The sequence below is a fragment of the Blennius ocellaris genome (assembly GCF_963422515.1).
Source record: "Blennius ocellaris genome assembly, chromosome: 23".
In the NCBI taxonomy this organism is placed as follows: domain Eukaryota; kingdom Metazoa; phylum Chordata; class Actinopteri; order Blenniiformes; family Blenniidae; genus Blennius; species Blennius ocellaris.
This window is the reverse complement of record NC_137672.1, coordinates 2130654-2148464: the sequence shown is the minus strand read 5'-3', so window position 1 is coordinate 2148464 and position 17811 is coordinate 2130654. Positions and strand designations below refer to the sequence as shown.

At 47.5% G+C, this 17811-nt stretch overlaps 1 protein-coding gene across 1 annotated transcript; it reads left to right on the top strand.

Moving 5' to 3' along the window:
• The first annotated feature begins 11759 nt into the window (after positions 1 to 11759).
• Positions 11760 to 17193, top strand: cd248a (CD248 molecule, endosialin a). Its single transcript, XM_080518734.1, has one exon. The coding sequence runs from the start codon at positions 11926 to 11928 to the stop codon at positions 14251 to 14253; it is 2328 nt and encodes a 775-aa protein (XP_080374860.1). The 5' UTR covers positions 11760 to 11925; the 3' UTR covers positions 14254 to 17193.
• Positions 17194 to 17811: the final 618 nt, after the last annotated feature.

Genomic DNA, 17811 nt, shown 5'->3' with positions numbered 1-17811 from the left:
GTTGTGAACGTCTCACCTGAAGAAACACCTGGTAGATAAAACCTGCTGACTTTACTGAAACACACCTGGTCAACTAGTTTTATTAGCTCATAACCTGCAAGTACCAACTAGTTTTATTAGCTCATAACCTGCCAGTAACCTGCCAATACCAACTAGTTTTATTAGCTCATAACCTGTCAGTAACCTGCCAATACCAACTAGTTTTATTAGCTCATAACCTGCAAGTACCAACTAGTTTTATTAGCTCATAACCTGTCAGTAACCTGCCAATACCAACTAGTTTTATTAGCTCATAACCTGTCAGTAACCTGCCAATACCAACTAGTTTTATTAGCTCATAACCTGTCAGCAACCTGCCAATACCAACTAGTTTTATTAGCTCATAACCTGTCAGTAACCTGCCAATACCAACTAGTTTTATTAGCTCATAACCTGCCAATACCAACTAGTTTTATTAGCTCATAACCTGCCAGTAACCTGCCAATACCAACTAGTTTTATTAGCGTATAACCTGCCAGTAACCTGCCAATACCAACTAGTTTTATTAGCTCATAACCTGTCAGTAACCTGCCAATACCAACTAGTTTTATTAGCTCATAACCTGTCAGTAACCTGCCAATACCAACTAGTTTTATTAGCTCATAACCTGCAAGTACCAACTAGTTTTATTAGCTCATAACCTGCCAGTAACCTGCCAATACCAACTAGTTTTATTAGCTCATAACCTGCCAGTAACCTGCCAATACCAACTAGTTTTATTAGCTCATAACCTGCCAGTAACATGCCAATACCAACTAGTTTTATTAGCTCATAACCTGCCAGTAACATGCCAATACCAACTAGTTTTATTAGCTCATAACCTGCCAGTAACCTGCCAATACCAACTAGTTTTATTAGCTCATAACCTGCCAGTAACATGCCAATACCAACTAGTTTTATTAGCTCATAACCTGCCAGTAACATGCCAATACCAACTAGTTTTATTAGCTCATAACCTGCCAGTAACCTGCCAATACCAACTAGTTTTATTAGCTCATAACCTGCCAGTAACCTGCCAATACCAACTAGTTTTATTAGCTCATAACCTGCCAGTAACCTGCCAATACCAACTAGTTTTATTAGCTCATAACCTGCCAGTAACATGCCAATACCAACTAGTTTTATTAGCTCATAACCTGCCAGTAACCTGCCAATACCAACTAGTTTTATTAGCTCATAACCTGCCAGTAACATGCCAATACCAACTAGTTTTATTAGCTCATAACCTGCCAGTAACCTGCCAATACCAACTAGTTTTATTAGCTCATAACCTGTCAGTAACCTGCCAATACCAACTAGTTTTATTAGCTCAGAACCTGCCAGTAACCTGCCAATACCAACTAGTTTTATTAGCTCATAACCTGCCAGTAACATGCCAATACCAACTAGTTTTATTAGCTCATAACCTGCCAGTAACCTGCCAATATCAACTAGTTTTATTAGCTCATAACCTGTCAGTAACCTGCCAATACCAACTAGTTTTATTAGCTCATAACCTGCAAGTACCAACTAGTTTTATTAGCTCATAACCTGCCAGTAACCTGCCAATACCAACTAGTTTTATTAGCTCATAACCTGCCAGTAACCTGCCAATACCAACTAGTTTTATTAGCTCATAACCTGCCAGTAACCTGCCAATACCAACTAGTTTTATTAGCTCATAACCTGCCAGTAACCTGCCAATACCAACTAGTTTTATTAGCTCATAACCTGCCAGTAACCTGCCAATACCAACTAGTTTTATTAGCTCATAACCTGCCAGTAACATGCCAATACCAACTAGTTTTATTAGCTCATAACCTGCCAGTAACATGCCAATACCAACTAGTTTTATTAGCTCATAACCTGCCAGTAACCTGCCAATACCAACTAGTTTTATTAGCTCATAACCTGCCAGTAACCTGCCAATACCAACTAGTTTTATTAGCTCATAACCTGCCAGTAACCTGCCAATACCAACTAGTTTTATTAGCTCATAACCTGCCAGTAACATGCCAATACCAACTAGTTTTATTAGCTCATAACCTGCCAGTAACCTGCCAATACCAACTAGTTTTATTAGCTCATAACCTGCCAGTAACATGCCAATACCAACTAGTTTTATTAGCTCATAACCTGCCAGTAACCTGCCAATACCAACTAGTTTTATTAGCTCATAACCTGTCAGTAACCTGCCAATACCAACTAGTTTTATTAGCTCATAACCTGCCAGTAACCTGCCAATACCAACTAGTTTTATTAGCTCATAACCTGCCAGTAACATGCCAATACCAACTAGTTTTATTAGCTCATAACCTGCCAGTAACCTGCCAATATCAACTAGTTTTATTAGCTCATAACCTGCAAGTACCAACTAGTTTTATTAGCTCATAACCTGCCAGTACCAACTAGTTTTATTAGCTCATAACCTGTAGCTCATCCACTGTAGACTCAATGTAGAGCCACTGGGTCACTTTCCCATGTGGTGGGTATATATATACACACACACATATCCAACATTAACAGGCTCCAGGCTATATATATATATATATATATATATATATATAGGCCATATATAGGCTATATACAGGCTATACAGTATATATATATATATATATATATATATAGGCCATATATAGGCTATATACAGGCTATACAGTATATATATATATATATATATATATAGGCCATATATAGGCTATATACAGGCTATACAGTATATATATATATATATATATATATATATATATATATATATATATATATATATATATATATATATATATATATATATATATATATATATATATATATATATATATATACATATATATATATATATACTGCTGGAGCCTGTTACTGTTGGATATGTGTGTGTGTATATATATACCCACCACATGGGAAAGTGACCCAGGTTATGAGTTATATATATATTATATAATATATTTGTTTCATCACTTTTCTGTTGTCCGCCGCTGTGTTGAATCTGTTACTGCTGTAGTCTGTTACTGCTGGAGCCTGTTACTGCAGGAGTCTGTTACTGCAGGAGCCTGTTTCTGCTGGAGTCTGTTACTGCTAGAACCTGTTACTGCAGGGGCCTGTTGCTGCTGGAGCCTGTTTCTGCTGGAGTCTGTTACTGCTGGAGTCTGTTACTGCTGGAGTCTGTTACTGCAGGAGTCTGTTTCTGCTGGAGCCTGTTACTGCAGGAGCCTGTTACTGCTGGAGTCTGTTACTGCAGGAGTCTGTTACTGCTGGAGTCTGTTACTGCTGGAGCCTGTTACTGCAGGAGCCTGTTACTGCTGGAGTCTGTTACTGCTGGAGTCTGTTTCTGCTGGAGCCTGTTACTGCAGGAGCCTGTTTCTGCTGGAGTCTGTTACTGCAGGAGCCTGTTTCTGCTGGAGTCTGTTACTGCAGGAGTCTGTTACTGCTGGAGTCTGTTACTGCTGGAGTCTGTTTCTGCTGGAGCCTGTTACTGCAGGAGCCTGTTTCTGCTGGAGTCTGTTACTGCAGGAGCCTGTTTCTGCTGGAGTCTGTTACAGCAGGAGCCTGTTACTGCATGAGCCTGTTACTGCTGGAGTCTGTTACTGCTAGAACCTGTTACTGCAGGGGCCTGTTACTGCTGGAGCCTGTTTCTGCTGGAGTCTGTTACTGCTGGAGCCTGTTTCTGCTGGAGTCTGTTACTGCAGGAGCCTGTTACTGCATGCGCCTGTTACTGCAGGAGCCTGTTGCTGCAGGAGTCTGTTACTGCAGGAGTCTGTTACTGCAGGAGCCTGTTTCTGCTGGAGTCTGTTACTGCAGGAGCCTGTTTCTGCTGGAGTCTGTTACTGCTGGAGCCTGTTACTGCATGAGCCTGTTACTGCAGGAGCCTGTTGCTGCAGGAGTCTGTTACTGCAGGAGTCTGTTACTGCAGGAGCCTGTTGCTGCAGGAGTCTGTTACTGCAGGAGCCTGTTACTGCAGGAGCCTGTTGCTGCAGGAGTCTGTTACTGCAGGAGCCTGTTACTGCAGGAGTCTGATACTGCAGGAGTCTGTTACTGCAGGAGCCTGTTGCTGCTGGAGTCTGTTACTGCAGGAGCCTGTTACTGCTGGAGCCTGTTACTGCTGGAGCCTGTTGCTGCAGGAGTCTGTTACTGCAGGAGCCTGTTGCTGCTGGAGACTGTTACTGCAGGAGCTTGTTACTGCTGGAGCCTGTTACTGCTGGAGTCTGTTACTGCTGGAGCCTGTTACTGCTGGAGTCTGATACTGCTGGAGTCTGATACTGCTGGAGCCTGTTTCTGCTGGAGCCTGTTACTGCAGGAGCCTGTTTCTGCTGGAGCCTGTTACTGCAGGAGCCTGTTTCTGCTGGAGTCTGTTACTGCAGGAGCCTGTTACTGCATGAGCCTGTTTCTGCAGGAGCCTGTTGCTGCAGGAGCCTGGTACTGCTGGAGTCTGTTACTGCAGGAGCCTGTTACTGCATGAGCCTGTTTCTGCAGGAGCCTGTTGCTGCAGGAGCCTGGTACTGCTGGAGTCTGTTACTGCAGGAGCCTGTTGCTGCTGGAGTCTGTTACTGCGGGAGTCTGTTACTGCTGGAGCCTGTTACTGCTGGAGTCTGATCCTGCTGGAGCCTGTTACTGCTGGAGCCTGTTACTGCTGGAGTCTGTTACTGCAGGAGCCTGTTACTGCAGGAGTCTGTTACTGCTGGCGCCTGTTACTGCTGGAGCCTGTTACTGCTGGAGCCTGTTACTGCTGGAGTCTGTTACTGCAGGAGCCTGTTGCTGCAGGAGCCTGTTACTGCTGTAGCCTGTTACTGCTGGAGTCTGATACTGCTGGAGTCTGATACTGCTGTAGCCTGTTACTGCTGGAGCCTGTTACTGCTGGAGCCTGTTACTGCTGGAGTCTGTTACTGCTGGAGTCTGTTACTGCAGGAGCCTGTTACTGCTGGAGCCTGTTACTGCAGGAGCCTGTTGCTGCAGGAGTCTGTTACTGCTGGAGCCTGTTACTGCTGGAGACTATTACTGCTGGAGTCTGTTCCTGCAAGAGCCTGTTGCTGCTGGAGTCTGTTACTGCTGGAGTCTGTTACTGCTGGAGCCTGTTACTGCTGGAGTCTGATACTGCTGGAGCCTGTTACTGCAGGAGTCTGTTACTGCAGGAGCCTGTTGCTGCTGGAGCCTGTTACTGCTGGAGCCTGTTACTGCTGGCGCCTGTTACTGCTGGAGCCTGTTACTGCTGGAGTCTGTTACTGCAGGAGCCTGTTGCTGCTGGAGACTGTTACTGCAGGAGCCTGTTGCTGCTGGAGCCTGTTACTGCTGGAGCCTGTTACTGCAGGAGTCTGTTACTGCAGGAGCCTGTTGCTGCAGGAGCCTGTTGCTGCTGGAGCCTGTTACTGCTGGAGCCTGTTACTGCTGGAGTCTGTTACTGCAGGAGTCTGTTGCTGCTGGAGCCTGTTACTGCTGGAGCCTGTTACTGCAGGAGTCTGTTACTGCAGGAGCCTGTTTCTGCAGGAGCCTGTTTCTGCAGGACTCTGTTACTGCAGGAGCCTGTTACTGCAGGACTCTGTTACTGCAGGAGCCTGTTACATCAGGACTCTGTTACTGCAGGAGCCTGTTACTGCAGGAGCCTGTTTCTGCAGGAGCCTGTTTCTGCAGGACTCTGTTGCTGCTGGAGTCTGTTACTGCAGGAGCCTGTTGCTGCTGGAGTCTGTTACTGCTGGAGCCTGTTGCTGCAGGAGCCTGTTGCTGCTGGAGCCTGTTACTGCTGGAGCCTGTTACTGCAGGAGTCTGTTACTGCTGGAGCCTGTTACTGCTGTAGCCTGTTACTGCTGGAGCCTGTTACTGCTGGAGTCTGTTACTGCAGGAGCCTGTTACTGCTGGAGCCTGTTACTGCAGGAGCCTGTTGCTGCAGGAGTCTGTTACTGCAGGAGCCTGTTACTGCAGGAGCCTGTTACTGCAGGAGCCTGTTGCTGCAGGAGTCTGTTACTGCTGGAGCATGTTACTGCAGGAGTCTGTTGCTGCTGGAGACTGTTGCTGCTGGAGACTGTTACTGCAGGAGCCTGATACTGCTGGAGTCTGTTACTGCTGGAGACTATTACTGCTGGAGTCTGTTCCTGCAAGAGCCTGTTGCTGCTGGAGTCTGTTACTGCTGGAGTCTGTTACTGCTGGAGCCTGTTACTGCTGGAGTCTGATACTGCTGGAGTCTGATACTGCTGGAGCCTGTTACTGCAGGAGTCTGTTACTGCAGGAGCCTGTTGCTGCTGGAGCCTGTTACTGCTGGAGCCTGTTACTGCTGGCGCCTGTTACTGCTGGAGCCTGTTACTGCTGGAGTCTGTTACTGCAGGAGCCTGTTGCTGCTGGAGACTGTTACTGCAGGAGCCTGTTGCTGCTGGAGCCTGTTACTGCTGGAGCCTGTTACTGCAGGAGTCTGTTACTGCAGGAGCCTGTTGCTGCAGGAGCCTGTTGCTGCTGGAGCCTGTTACTGCTGGAGCCTGTTACTGCTGGAGTCTGTTACTGCAGGAGTCTGTTGCTGCTGGAGCCTGTTACTGCTGGAGCCTGTTACTGCAGGAGCCTGTTTCTGCAGGAGCCTGTTTCTGCAGGACTCTGTTACTGCAGGAGCCTGTTACTGCAGGACTCTGTTACTGCAGGAGCCTGTTACATCAGGACTCTGTTACTGCAGGAGCCTGTTACTGCAGGAGCCTGTTTCTGCAGGAGCCTGTTTCTGCAGGACTCTGTTGCTGCTGGAGTCTGTTACTGCAGGAGCCTGTTGCTGCTGGAGTCTGTTACTGCTGGAGCCTGTTGCTGCAGGAGCCTGTTGCTGCTGGAGCCTGTTACTGCTGGAGCCTGTTACTGCAGGAGTCTGTTACTGCTGGAGCCTGTTACTGCTGTAGCCTGTTACTGCTGGAGCCTGTTACTGCTGGAGTCTGTTACTGCAGGAGCCTGTTACTGCTGGAGCCTGTTACTGCAGGAGCCTGTTGCTGCAGGAGTCTGTTACTGCAGGAGCCTGTTACTGCAGGAGCCTGTTACTGCAGGAGCCTGTTGCTGCAGGAGTCTGTTACTGCTGGAGCATGTTACTGCAGGAGTCTGTTGCTGCTGGAGACTGTTGCTGCTGGAGACTGTTACTGCAGGAGCCTGATACTGCTGGAGTCTGTTACTGCTGGAGACTATTACTGCTGGAGTCTGTTCCTGCAAGAGCCTGTTGCTGCTGGAGTCTGTTACTGCTGGAGTCTGTTACTGCTGGAGCCTGTTACTGCTGGAGTCTGATACTGCTGGAGTCTGATACTGCTGGAGCCTGTTACTGCAGGAGTCTGTTACTGCAGGAGCCTGTTGCTGCTGGAGCCTGTTACTGCTGGAGCCTGTTACTGCTGGCGCCTGTTACTGCTGGAGCCTGTTACTGCTGGAGTCTGTTACTGCAGGAGCCTGTTGCTGCTGGAGACTGTTACTGCAGGAGCCTGTTGCTGCTGGAGCCTGTTACTGCTGGAGCCTGTTACTGCAGGAGTCTGTTACTGCAGGAGCCTGTTGCTGCAGGAGCCTGTTGCTGCTGGAGCCTGTTACTGCTGGAGCCTGTTACTGCTGGAGTCTGTTACTGCAGGAGTCTGTTGCTGCTGGAGCCTGTTACTGCTGGAGCCTGTTACTGCAGGAGCCTGTTTCTGCAGGAGCCTGTTTCTGCAGGACTCTGTTACTGCAGGAGCCTGTTACTGCAGGACTCTGTTACTGCAGGAGCCTGTTACATCAGGACTCTGTTACTGCAGGAGCCTGTTACTGCAGGAGCCTGTTTCTGCAGGAGCCTGTTTCTGCAGGACTCTGTTGCTGCTGGAGTCTGTTACTGCAGGAGCCTGTTTCTGCAGGACCCTGTTACTGCAGGAGCCTGTTACTGCAGGAGCCTGTTTCTGCAGGACTCTGTTACTGCAGGAGCCTGTTGCTGCTGGAGCCTGTTACTGCAGGAGCCTGTTGCTGCTGGAGTCTGTTACTGCTGGAGCCTGTTGCTGCAGGAGCCTGTTGCTGCTGGAGCCTGTTACTGCTGGAGCCTGTTACTGCTGGAGTCTGTTACTGCTGGAGCCTGTTACTGCTGGAGACTATTGCTGCAGGAGCCTGTTACTGCAGGAGCCTGTTGCTGCTGGAGCCTGTTACTGCTGGAGCCTGTTACTGCTGGAGTCTGTTACTGCTGGAGCCTGTTACTGCTGGAGACTATTGCTGCAGGAGCCTGTTACTGCAGGAGTCTGTTGCTGCTGGAGCCTGTTACTGCTGGAGTCTGTTACTGCTGGAGCCTGTTACTGCAGGAGTCTGTTGCTGCTGGAGCCTGTTGCTGCTGGAGCCTGTTACTGCTGGAGCCTGTTACTGCAGGAGTCTGTTACTGCTGGAGCCTGTTACTGCAGGAGCCTGTTACTGCAGGAGCCTGTTACTGCAGGACTCTGTTACTGCAGGAGCCTGTTACATCAGGACTCTGTTACTGCAGGAGCCTGTTACTGCAGGAGCCTGTTTCTGCAGGAGCCTGTTTCTGCAGGACTCTGTTGCTGCTGGAGTCTGTTACTGCAGGAGCCTGTTTCTGCAGGACCCTGTTACTGCAGGAGCCTGTTACTGCAGGAGCCTGTTTCTGCAGGACTCTGTTACTGCAGGAGCCTGTTGCTGCTGGAGCCTGTTACTGCAGGAGCCTGTTGCTGCTGGAGTCTGTTACTGCTGGAGCCTGTTGCTGCAGGAGCCTGTTGCTGCTGGAGCCTGTTACTGCTGGAGCCTGTTACTGCTGGAGTCTGTTACTGCTGGAGCCTGTTACTGCTGGAGACTATTGCTGCAGGAGCCTGTTACTGCAGGAGTCTGTTGCTGCTGGAGCCTGTTACTGCTGGAGTCTGTTACTGCTGGAGCCTGTTACTGCAGGAGTCTGTTGCTGCTGGAGCCTGTTACTGCTGGAGCCTGTTACTGCAGGAGTCTGTTACTGCTGGAGCCTGTTACTGCTGGAGTCTGTTACTGCTGGAGCCTGTTACTGCTGGAGACTATTGCTGCAGGAGCCTGTTACTGCAGGAGCCTGTTGCTGCTGGAGCCTGTTACTGCTGGAGCCTGTTACTGCTGGAGTCTGTTACTGCTGGAGCCTGTTACTGCTGGAGACTATTGCTGCAGGAGCCTGTTACTGCAGGAGTCTGTTGCTGCTGGAGCCTGTTACTGCTGGAGTCTGTTACTGCTGGAGCCTGTTACTGCAGGAGTCTGTTGCTGCTGGAGCCTGTTACTGCTGGAGCCTGTTACTGCAGGAGTCTGTTACTGCTGGAGCCTGTTACTGCAGGAGCCTGTTGCTGCTGGAGTCTGTTACTGCAGGACTCTGTTACTGCAGGAGCCTGTTTCTGCAGGACTCTGTTACTACAGGAGTCTGTTACTGCAGGAGCCCCCACCTTTCTATTGAACAATTGTGACCCGCCTCATGGAAAAGAGACGGATGTCGAACTTAAAGCATGAAAAGGATAAATATGTAACTCTGTGTGTAATTGAAGTAATACACCTTCAGCATTGTTTAGTCTTTAAATTTAATTTTAGGGATTCATTTTTAAAATGTATATATTTATATGTTGTATACACAAACTTCATTTCTGTGCATGTGATAGGATTTAGTAGTGCCATATTTTGAAACTGTATATATGAAAGGAAAGATCTCAGAATACACAAAAACAGTAGCATGAAGCAAGTAATATTCATATTAAATATCTACATTAGAACATTCTCATTAGCATAAGGTAAAGGTCCATATTAGGGGTCAGTTATATAAACGTATTTGGGCCCCATATGATTTCGGGGGTCACTTTTCCATGTGGTCACAATTCTATATGACACCTGTGTCCGATGCATCAGGTCCAGTCTATTCACACTGCACTTCCTGTTTCATTGTGAAACGTCACACTTCATGGTGTGCTCACAGCCACGCCCTAAATCTTTTGTGACAGATTTAAAAACGTTAGCTCTTCAACCCCTTTTCGATCAAAAGAGCCAAGTTGAAGTGGATTGAAGTTTCCCCCTGAGATGAGTTCGCTCTGGAATATTTGTCAATTTGTGCCGAAATTCACCAAAATCCAGCATTTTGCTCCAAATGTCTGACTTCCTGTTCAGTGTTCAGGTGGCGCCATTGAGCCAATTGGCAAGTCACATGTGTCACTCCCCCAAATTATAGAAACGTTCACCGGACCTGACGAGTGCAAAGTGTCACAAAAAGCTACGTATGCTGAGGCCTTCAAAATGCATCTGGGCTGACAGACAACATTAATAACAACGATGCCTATGGTCAGAGTTCAGACACCAATCACTAGAACAACAAGCCACTAAATAAGTGCAGGAGGACAGGAGGACGGGAGGACAAGAGGACGGGAGGAGGGATGGACAGGAGGACAGGAGGGCAGGAGGACAGGAGGACAGGAGGAGGGATGGACAGGAGGAGGGATGGACAGGAGGACAGGAGGAGGGATGGACAGGAGGAGGGATGGACAGGAGGACAGGAGGGCGGGAGGACGGGAGGACAAGAGGACGGGAGGAGGGATGGACAGGAGGGCAGGAGGACAGGAGGACAGGAGGAGGGATGGACAGGAGGAGGGATGGACAGGAGGACGGGAGGATGGGAGGACAGGAGGACGGGAGGACGGGAGGGCAGGAGGACAGGAGGACAGGAGGACGGGAGGACGGGAGGATGGGAGGACAGGAGGACAGGAGGAGGGATGGACAGGAGGAGGGATGGACAGGAGGACAGGAGGAGGGATGGACAGGAGGACGGGAGGACAGGAGGGCAGGAGGAGGGATGGACAGGAGGACAGGAGGAGGGATGGACAGGAGGACAGGAGGAGGGATGGACAGGAGGGCAGGAGGACAGGAGGGCAGGAGGACAGGAGGAGGGATGGACAGGAGGACAGGAGGACAGGAGGACAGGAGGACAGGAGGAGGGATGGACAGGAGGACAGGAGGGCAGGAGGAGGGATGGACAGGAGGACAGGAGGAGGGATGGACAGGAGGACAGGAGGAGGGATGGACAGGAGGGCAGGAGGACAGGAGGGCAGGAGGACAGGAGGAGGGATGGACAGGAGGACAGGAGGACAGGAGGACAGGAGGGCAGGAGGACAGGAGGAGGGATGGACGGGAGGACAGGAGGGCAGGAGGAGGGATGGACAGGAGGACAGGAGGAGGGATGGACAGGAGGACAGGAGGGCAGGAGGAGGGATGGACAGGAGGACAGGAGGAGGGATGGACAGGAGGGCAGGAGGAGGGATGGACAGGAGGACAGGAGGAGGGATGGACTGTTCTTCTACTTGTTATTCAGTCTTTTCACTTATTAAAGAAAATCTAATCTTTTGAAATGCACTCTAACCAATATAGTGTGTGTGTGTGCGTGTGTGCGTGTGTGTGTGTGTGTGTGTGTGTGTGTGTGTGTGTGTGTGTGTGTGTGTGTGTGTGTGTGGACACCTTGTTATTCTTAGTGTGTGTGCGTGTCCAAGCAAAGTTCTGAGTAAACTCAGTCCATGAGCAGAGCTTATGAAAACCATATGAGAAGCAGAGAAGGAGAAAAATGCACAGTCCCTGGCTCCTCCCCCCGACATACTCTAACATAATGCCCCCCACATTCACCCAAAACATACAATTCTTTTTCTCCCTCCCTCTTTCACCCCCTTCGGCCCTCTCTTCCTCTTGCCATATCTCCCTACCTCCCTCTTTCCTTCTATCGCCTCTCCCTCCTTTTTTCTCCCCTCCCTCCCTGCACTATGAAATCTTGGGACAGTCTGCATTCTGCACACATCTGTTTCAGCAAGGCAGAGTGAAGAGAGGGGGCAGGAGGGAAAACTGCGAATGAAAAGGGAGAAGTTCAGATGGATGATAAAAACAGAGCGCGATAAAAGGAGGACAAACAGAGGAAGATTTAAAAAAAACGGGTGAGGAGATTGGGATTCCAGAAAGTGGAAATCTCGTCAGTACAAAGACAGAATGGGCTCCGTGGTGAGAGCTGCTATCCTGCTACCCCTGCTGGCTGTGCTCTCTGGATTGCCTCCTACCGAGGGTCAGGACCTGCGAGAGAGAGATGCTCTCTGCAATGTGGACGGCTGCTTTGTGGTCTACTTCCGACGCAAGACTTTTCTGGACTCATGGAGAGCCTGCAAAGAGAAAGGTGGCAATCTGGCCACCATCAAACACACGGGAGAAGCAGCCGCTATCGCGACTCTCTTCTCTAACCTGGACTTGCGACATTCACGCACCAAGGTTCAGGTATGGATTGGACTTCAGCGCCAGCCACGCCAGTGTGCCGCCACCCGCCCTCTGCGGGGTTTCTCCTGGACGACTGGTGACCAGGACACAGAGTATACCAACTGGCAGAAAGAGGACTCCCCGAATCTGTGTCTGATGCCTCGCTGTGTGGTCATGAGCTACGACGTTCAGGAGCAAAACGATAACTTCAAGTGGCTGGACGGTTCCTGCTCTGTCCCAGTAGATGGCTATCTCTGCCATTATGCCTACAAAGCAATGTGTCCCGCCTTGACGAGGGAAGGGGCAGGGAATGTGCTCTACACCACACCATTTAATCTTCTAAGCACACTGTTAACCCACGTACCATTTGGTTCTGTTGCTGCTGTACCGTGTCCTGCAGGCACCAAGGAGGAACAAACGGTACTGTGCATGCAGAGGGAGGATGGCTCTGTGGGGTGGTCCAGACCAGCCCCGCTCTGCTCCGAAGCCTCCATTCCACAAAGCTGGTGTGACCAGAACAAGAGAGGATGTGAGCATTTCTGCAGGCCGGGTGAAGGACACTTCTACTGTGAATGTGCTGAAGGGTATCAACTTGGAGACGACGGGCAGAGCTGTGAGCCGTCCAATGTTTGTGAAGGGGCCACCTGCGAGTTTGAGTGCCTGCCCATCGCAGGTAGCTTCCGCTGTGCCTGTCCTGATGGATACATGCTCGCTCCGGACGAACGTGGCTGTTTAGATGTAGACGAGTGCCTCCAGAGTCCTTGTGAGCACATTTGTGAGAATACTCTGGGAACTTTTCAGTGTCGATGTTGGGAAGGTTATCATCCAGATGATGAGGGCACCTGTGAGGTTTTTGACGAGTGTATGAATGATCCCTGTGAACATGCTTGTGAGAATACATTAGGGTCTCACATTTGCCATTGTCATCTGGGCTACTCCCCCATGGCTGAAGATCTCAGCCGATGCCAAGACATTGATGAGTGTCAGATCCTCGGGACCTGTGAGCAGATGTGTCTGAATTATGAGGGTGGGTTTGAATGTTACTGTGTGGAGGGCTTTGAGCTCATGTCTGATCACTTTTCTTGTAAAAAGAGAGAGGGCGGAGATATTCAATCTGCTGTCACCCCTCCTTTTCTATGGGCCACTCACCAACCTGGACCTGTGTGGGTACCTGTGGACTATGACTGGAGCACAGGGCAGAGTCACACCGGCTGGCCAACAGAGGAGGAGCAATCTCTGGACTGGCTCACTGATCCACCCAGAGTTTTAAATTCTGACGTCATTTGGGTTACTCGTGCTCCACAAGAGGAGCTTCTCTCTGATTTAGGATTGGATTCTTTACCAACAGTGGCTGAAAAGGTTCAGGAAGAAGTTGATGGAGTTGACTGGCAAGAGTGGAGGCAAAGTTCTCCACCTGAGATAAAAGATTCCCAAACTACCCCCTACCCCACAACTCTTACCTCCACTCCAGACTGGTACAAAGAAGAAGAAGAGGAAGAAGAAGAAGAGACTACTACAGCTGTACCCTTTGTTTCTACTTCAACAATCTCTGAAGGAGCCTGGAATTGGTGGGAGGAGCTCAGCACATCCACCCAGAGTCTGGGAAAACCTGCAGACTCTGTCACAGACCTCAGCATGTCCACAGATTCCAGCTCCTCCAACCAGCATGATGAAGAGCAGCACTTCCTTGGGGAAAAGCCTTGGTTCTCAGAGAAGGACGTGAAGGATGTTGTCTTTGAGGAGGTCACACACTCTAAAGCCTCCGCTCTTCCCACAGAGCCAACAGCTTCCCAGCTCGCCCCAAGTGAGGGTGGAGGGAGTATTGATCTTTTGGATTCTGTCCAGGAGGATGTAGGGCAGAAACGTAGCACCACGTGGCTTCTGGTGGGCCTCCTCGTGCCCATCTGTGTCCTCATTGTTGTGATGGTGGTTCTTGGTATCGTGTACTGCACCTGCTGTGCCGTTCAACCACGTAACCAAAACGCCACTGACTGCTACCATTGGATCTCTGGAGCTCATGATAAACAGCTGGCCACTCAGCCCTCAGCAGGGGTCAAGACTCATGTTTAAACACAGAGAAGAGACATTTACGTAAACTGACTGCTTCAGAGGCGAACAGGAGTGAATAATGAATTGGTAACCAGCAAGCAGAATGTTCTTCCCCTCTGACTGTGGAAGTGTTGACTTCCACAACTTATTTGGATATTGCTCTGATGTTTCATACACTGACCATACAGTGCAATACCTGTTTTCTTCATGATTGCACTAGAATGTGTTGTTTAAAACTACAAAAGTCTTCATTTGTAATATCAACAAAAAAAAAACAAATCTGCTAATAGCTAATGTTCAGTTCACTTCATTTTCTTTATCCACCTTAGTGTTTCACTGGTGGAGCCGGTCTTGCTGAGAGATTAAAAATCACATTGCTTTTTTGACGTTATAAAACCTGACCATGGGGTCGTTCTTTAACTAAATCCTGCACTGTTCATAACTCATCCTCATTTGTGCCTGAGAGACTCAAATGGATCAAATATGTTAGTAAAATGACTTCTGCAGTCGTGTGCGTATTGTGTTGCTATTTGTTGAATGCATTACGTAGATTTGAATGAGTAAGTATGCTGAGATGTATGTTTCCCTTGAAGGACCTGTAAATGTCCCTGTCTTACCGAAGCTGATTTCCCAGTCTCAGTGAATTGTACTTATCTCCTGCTACAACACACATTTGTTTCGCAACTCATTTTTATTTAAATATTTTAAAAACTTAGTCTCTAGTTTTTGTGAATATGTGTGCTATTCAGGTCAGGTAATGTCAGGTTTGAAACCCCTGGGCACTGTTGAAGTGCTCCATTGACAGATGAATCCCTTGGACTAGATTGTTGACAAATATCTGTTTGCAGCAGAAGAGCAAAGTCCACTTTGATAAGACAGGTGAGTCCACAGCCAGTCTGAAGCAGAGGTGAAGAATAAGTGATCCACAGAAATGAACAGTGATGGGTACCGTACTCAAAAAGTGTCCTTAAGGTAAATAATTACTCCAACATAATTTCACTAAAGTAAACGAAGAGAGCAAGGATCCCAAAAACTAAATCTATTAAAACAGTGAGATATACCTGGGTGACATTATTTATATAATTAAAGTACAATGGCCCAATTTCTTCAAACTCTTTCCATTCTTATTAGGATTAGGAATAAATATACATTTTAGAAAATAAAATATTATGGCAACTTTAGCCACAAAAACTGGTGATGATTCAAAACAGTATTTTCCTCGTAAAACAAAATGATCGACATGTTTCTATCGTAGCTGAATGTGAACTTCATGAATAAGAACACAGTACTTTACATGAACTATGTGACTATAGGTGTTCATAATTAATTCAATGTGAGTGGGGGCTGCCGCAGTTCATCGTACTTAGTTTAAAAAAAGAAAAATGAAAAAAATCGCAGATTTTCCCAGATTCACTTCAATTTTGTTTATATAGCATCAAATATAATGCCAGTTATTTAAAGTGAATTTTCCAGAAAAAAAGCCCAACGTATATTGATGCACTTTCATTTTTCACACTTCCAGACAGGAGACCCTGCAGCCAAAAGGCCCCCAGGTGCAGGAAAAATGCTTTTTCAGCAGCAGAGTTCAAACTCCAAGAAGAAGCTGTGAAACCTGCAGGCCACGCCCCCTCACAGGAGGCACACCACTGTGAAACAGCGTCTTCACTTTGCAACTGCACAGATTATTTATCGCTTCACATGTTTTCAGAAATACATTTCGCCAAACTGTTTTGGGAATAAAAGGGACATTTTGTGTTTGGGCTGAAATGTCGGTCCCGTTTTAAACGCAAGAGCTGACAGCTTAGAGTGATGCGTTCAGGGGCATCACGTGACTCCGACCTCCGACATTTTGACAAGCTGTGGGTCTCATAAATGTTCACTTTTTTTTTTTTTTTTTTTTACTGGTTACATGCTAAACATGATAAAAAAATGATTGCTAGCAATTCGTGAGCTGGAATGTAAATGCGCAGTGCCCAAGTTTCAGCAGTGTGGCGGCGACATACTTCGGCCCTGATAGTTGAAACAGCCGAACCAGTTTTCTTCGGCCAGACGGACCTGGCTGAAGAAAAGGGCGTTTGGCAGGACCCTGACGTGTCGCACTTTCTTCTTGTTCCTATGAATCGGCCTGTTTAGTCACGTGACTGTCTGAGGACCGGGGCTTGGGTCTCTGCCAAAGCAAAGTAATGATTGTTTCAATGAATTTCAGCCTCAAGGAATGGTAGTGAGTACAAAAAGCATTGTGTGTTGGAGTAAAAGTCACGTTTTTGGGGGACGTTTGTTGCATGAAGCCTCTCACAGGTTGAGTTCATCCAAAAGGTTCCTCAAATAACTGTAATATGTTACGACACTCATCTATGCACAAGTCACTTTGCTTCTGACAGCCACGTGAATTTTTCTGTGCATTTAGAGGACATCAGTTGTGTCACGAAAAGACCGTTTGATCAGATGTTAATGCTGAGCAACAATCACTGAGCATTACTGTATTGGATCACACTCACCTTTGAGGGACCAAGCTTCTGTGATTATTTTAGATTTCCATTTGTTTCTTACACGAGTCACTTCATGTGCAGTGAGTCACTTTCACAGCCACAACTGATGCTTGACACTGACTTTGTGTTTGAACCTGTGATCAGTCACCCTGGTTCCTTTCAGCAAGGCTTCTCTGTGTGCAGGAGGAACTCCAGCTGTGTTTTCTGCTACTGTTTTACATGATTAACAAGCAGAATAGAATCTTTAGCTTTGTGGGAGAGGTGCCAACGAGCTTTACAGAGCAAAGACAACTAATGAAAACTGCTCAGCACGTGTTGTTGTAAATTATTGCATATTTAACGGTTGGAGAAACAATGTGCCAATCCACACTTACACATGAAATATTTGTCTTGATTGTGAACTACAAGAAAACACCTGGTCTCTGTTTTTCCATGTTATTTTTGTAATTGTGAATTAAATTGTATGATATGAGTTCAATGTGAAATGTTCTTCTAGTCGTCCAGTGTGCAATTTCCTAAAGAACCTTCAGTTGTTTCAAACTACAACAAATAAATCCAGCTGTATTTCAACCAAAATAACCATTTTAATAATACTGACAAAGTATGAGCAGACTGTCTGTATGTAATCAGTCTTTATTTAAAAAAAAATTTTAAACAAACAAAGACAGTTCAAATGTAGACATTAAAATTATGAAGGTATCAAAAGAAAGATGCATTTTCAGGAATTGTTAAAAGATATTGAATTAAATGTTCACTCGCTTGTATTTTTTACAAACACAAGGAGGAAAAATCTGCTGTTGTTTGTTTAGGGCCCACTGTTGTTGTTTTGGCCCCTGGGGGATGTGTGTTGAGGGTTTGACCCCTGACCTCCACTTTCTCCAGCCAGGAGCAGATGATGAGACTCAGTCTGGCCTCCAGTTCTGAGCTGCACTGCTCCAGTTACCAGCAGAACTACAAACACTGTTTGAATAGATGTTCCTGTAACGGGTGTGATTTAGACTTTAAAATAATGACGAGTCGATTGAGTGTCCTTCAGTCTTGATTTACTGTAGAAAAGATTAAAACACACTTAATCTTCCCAGTGGCCTTC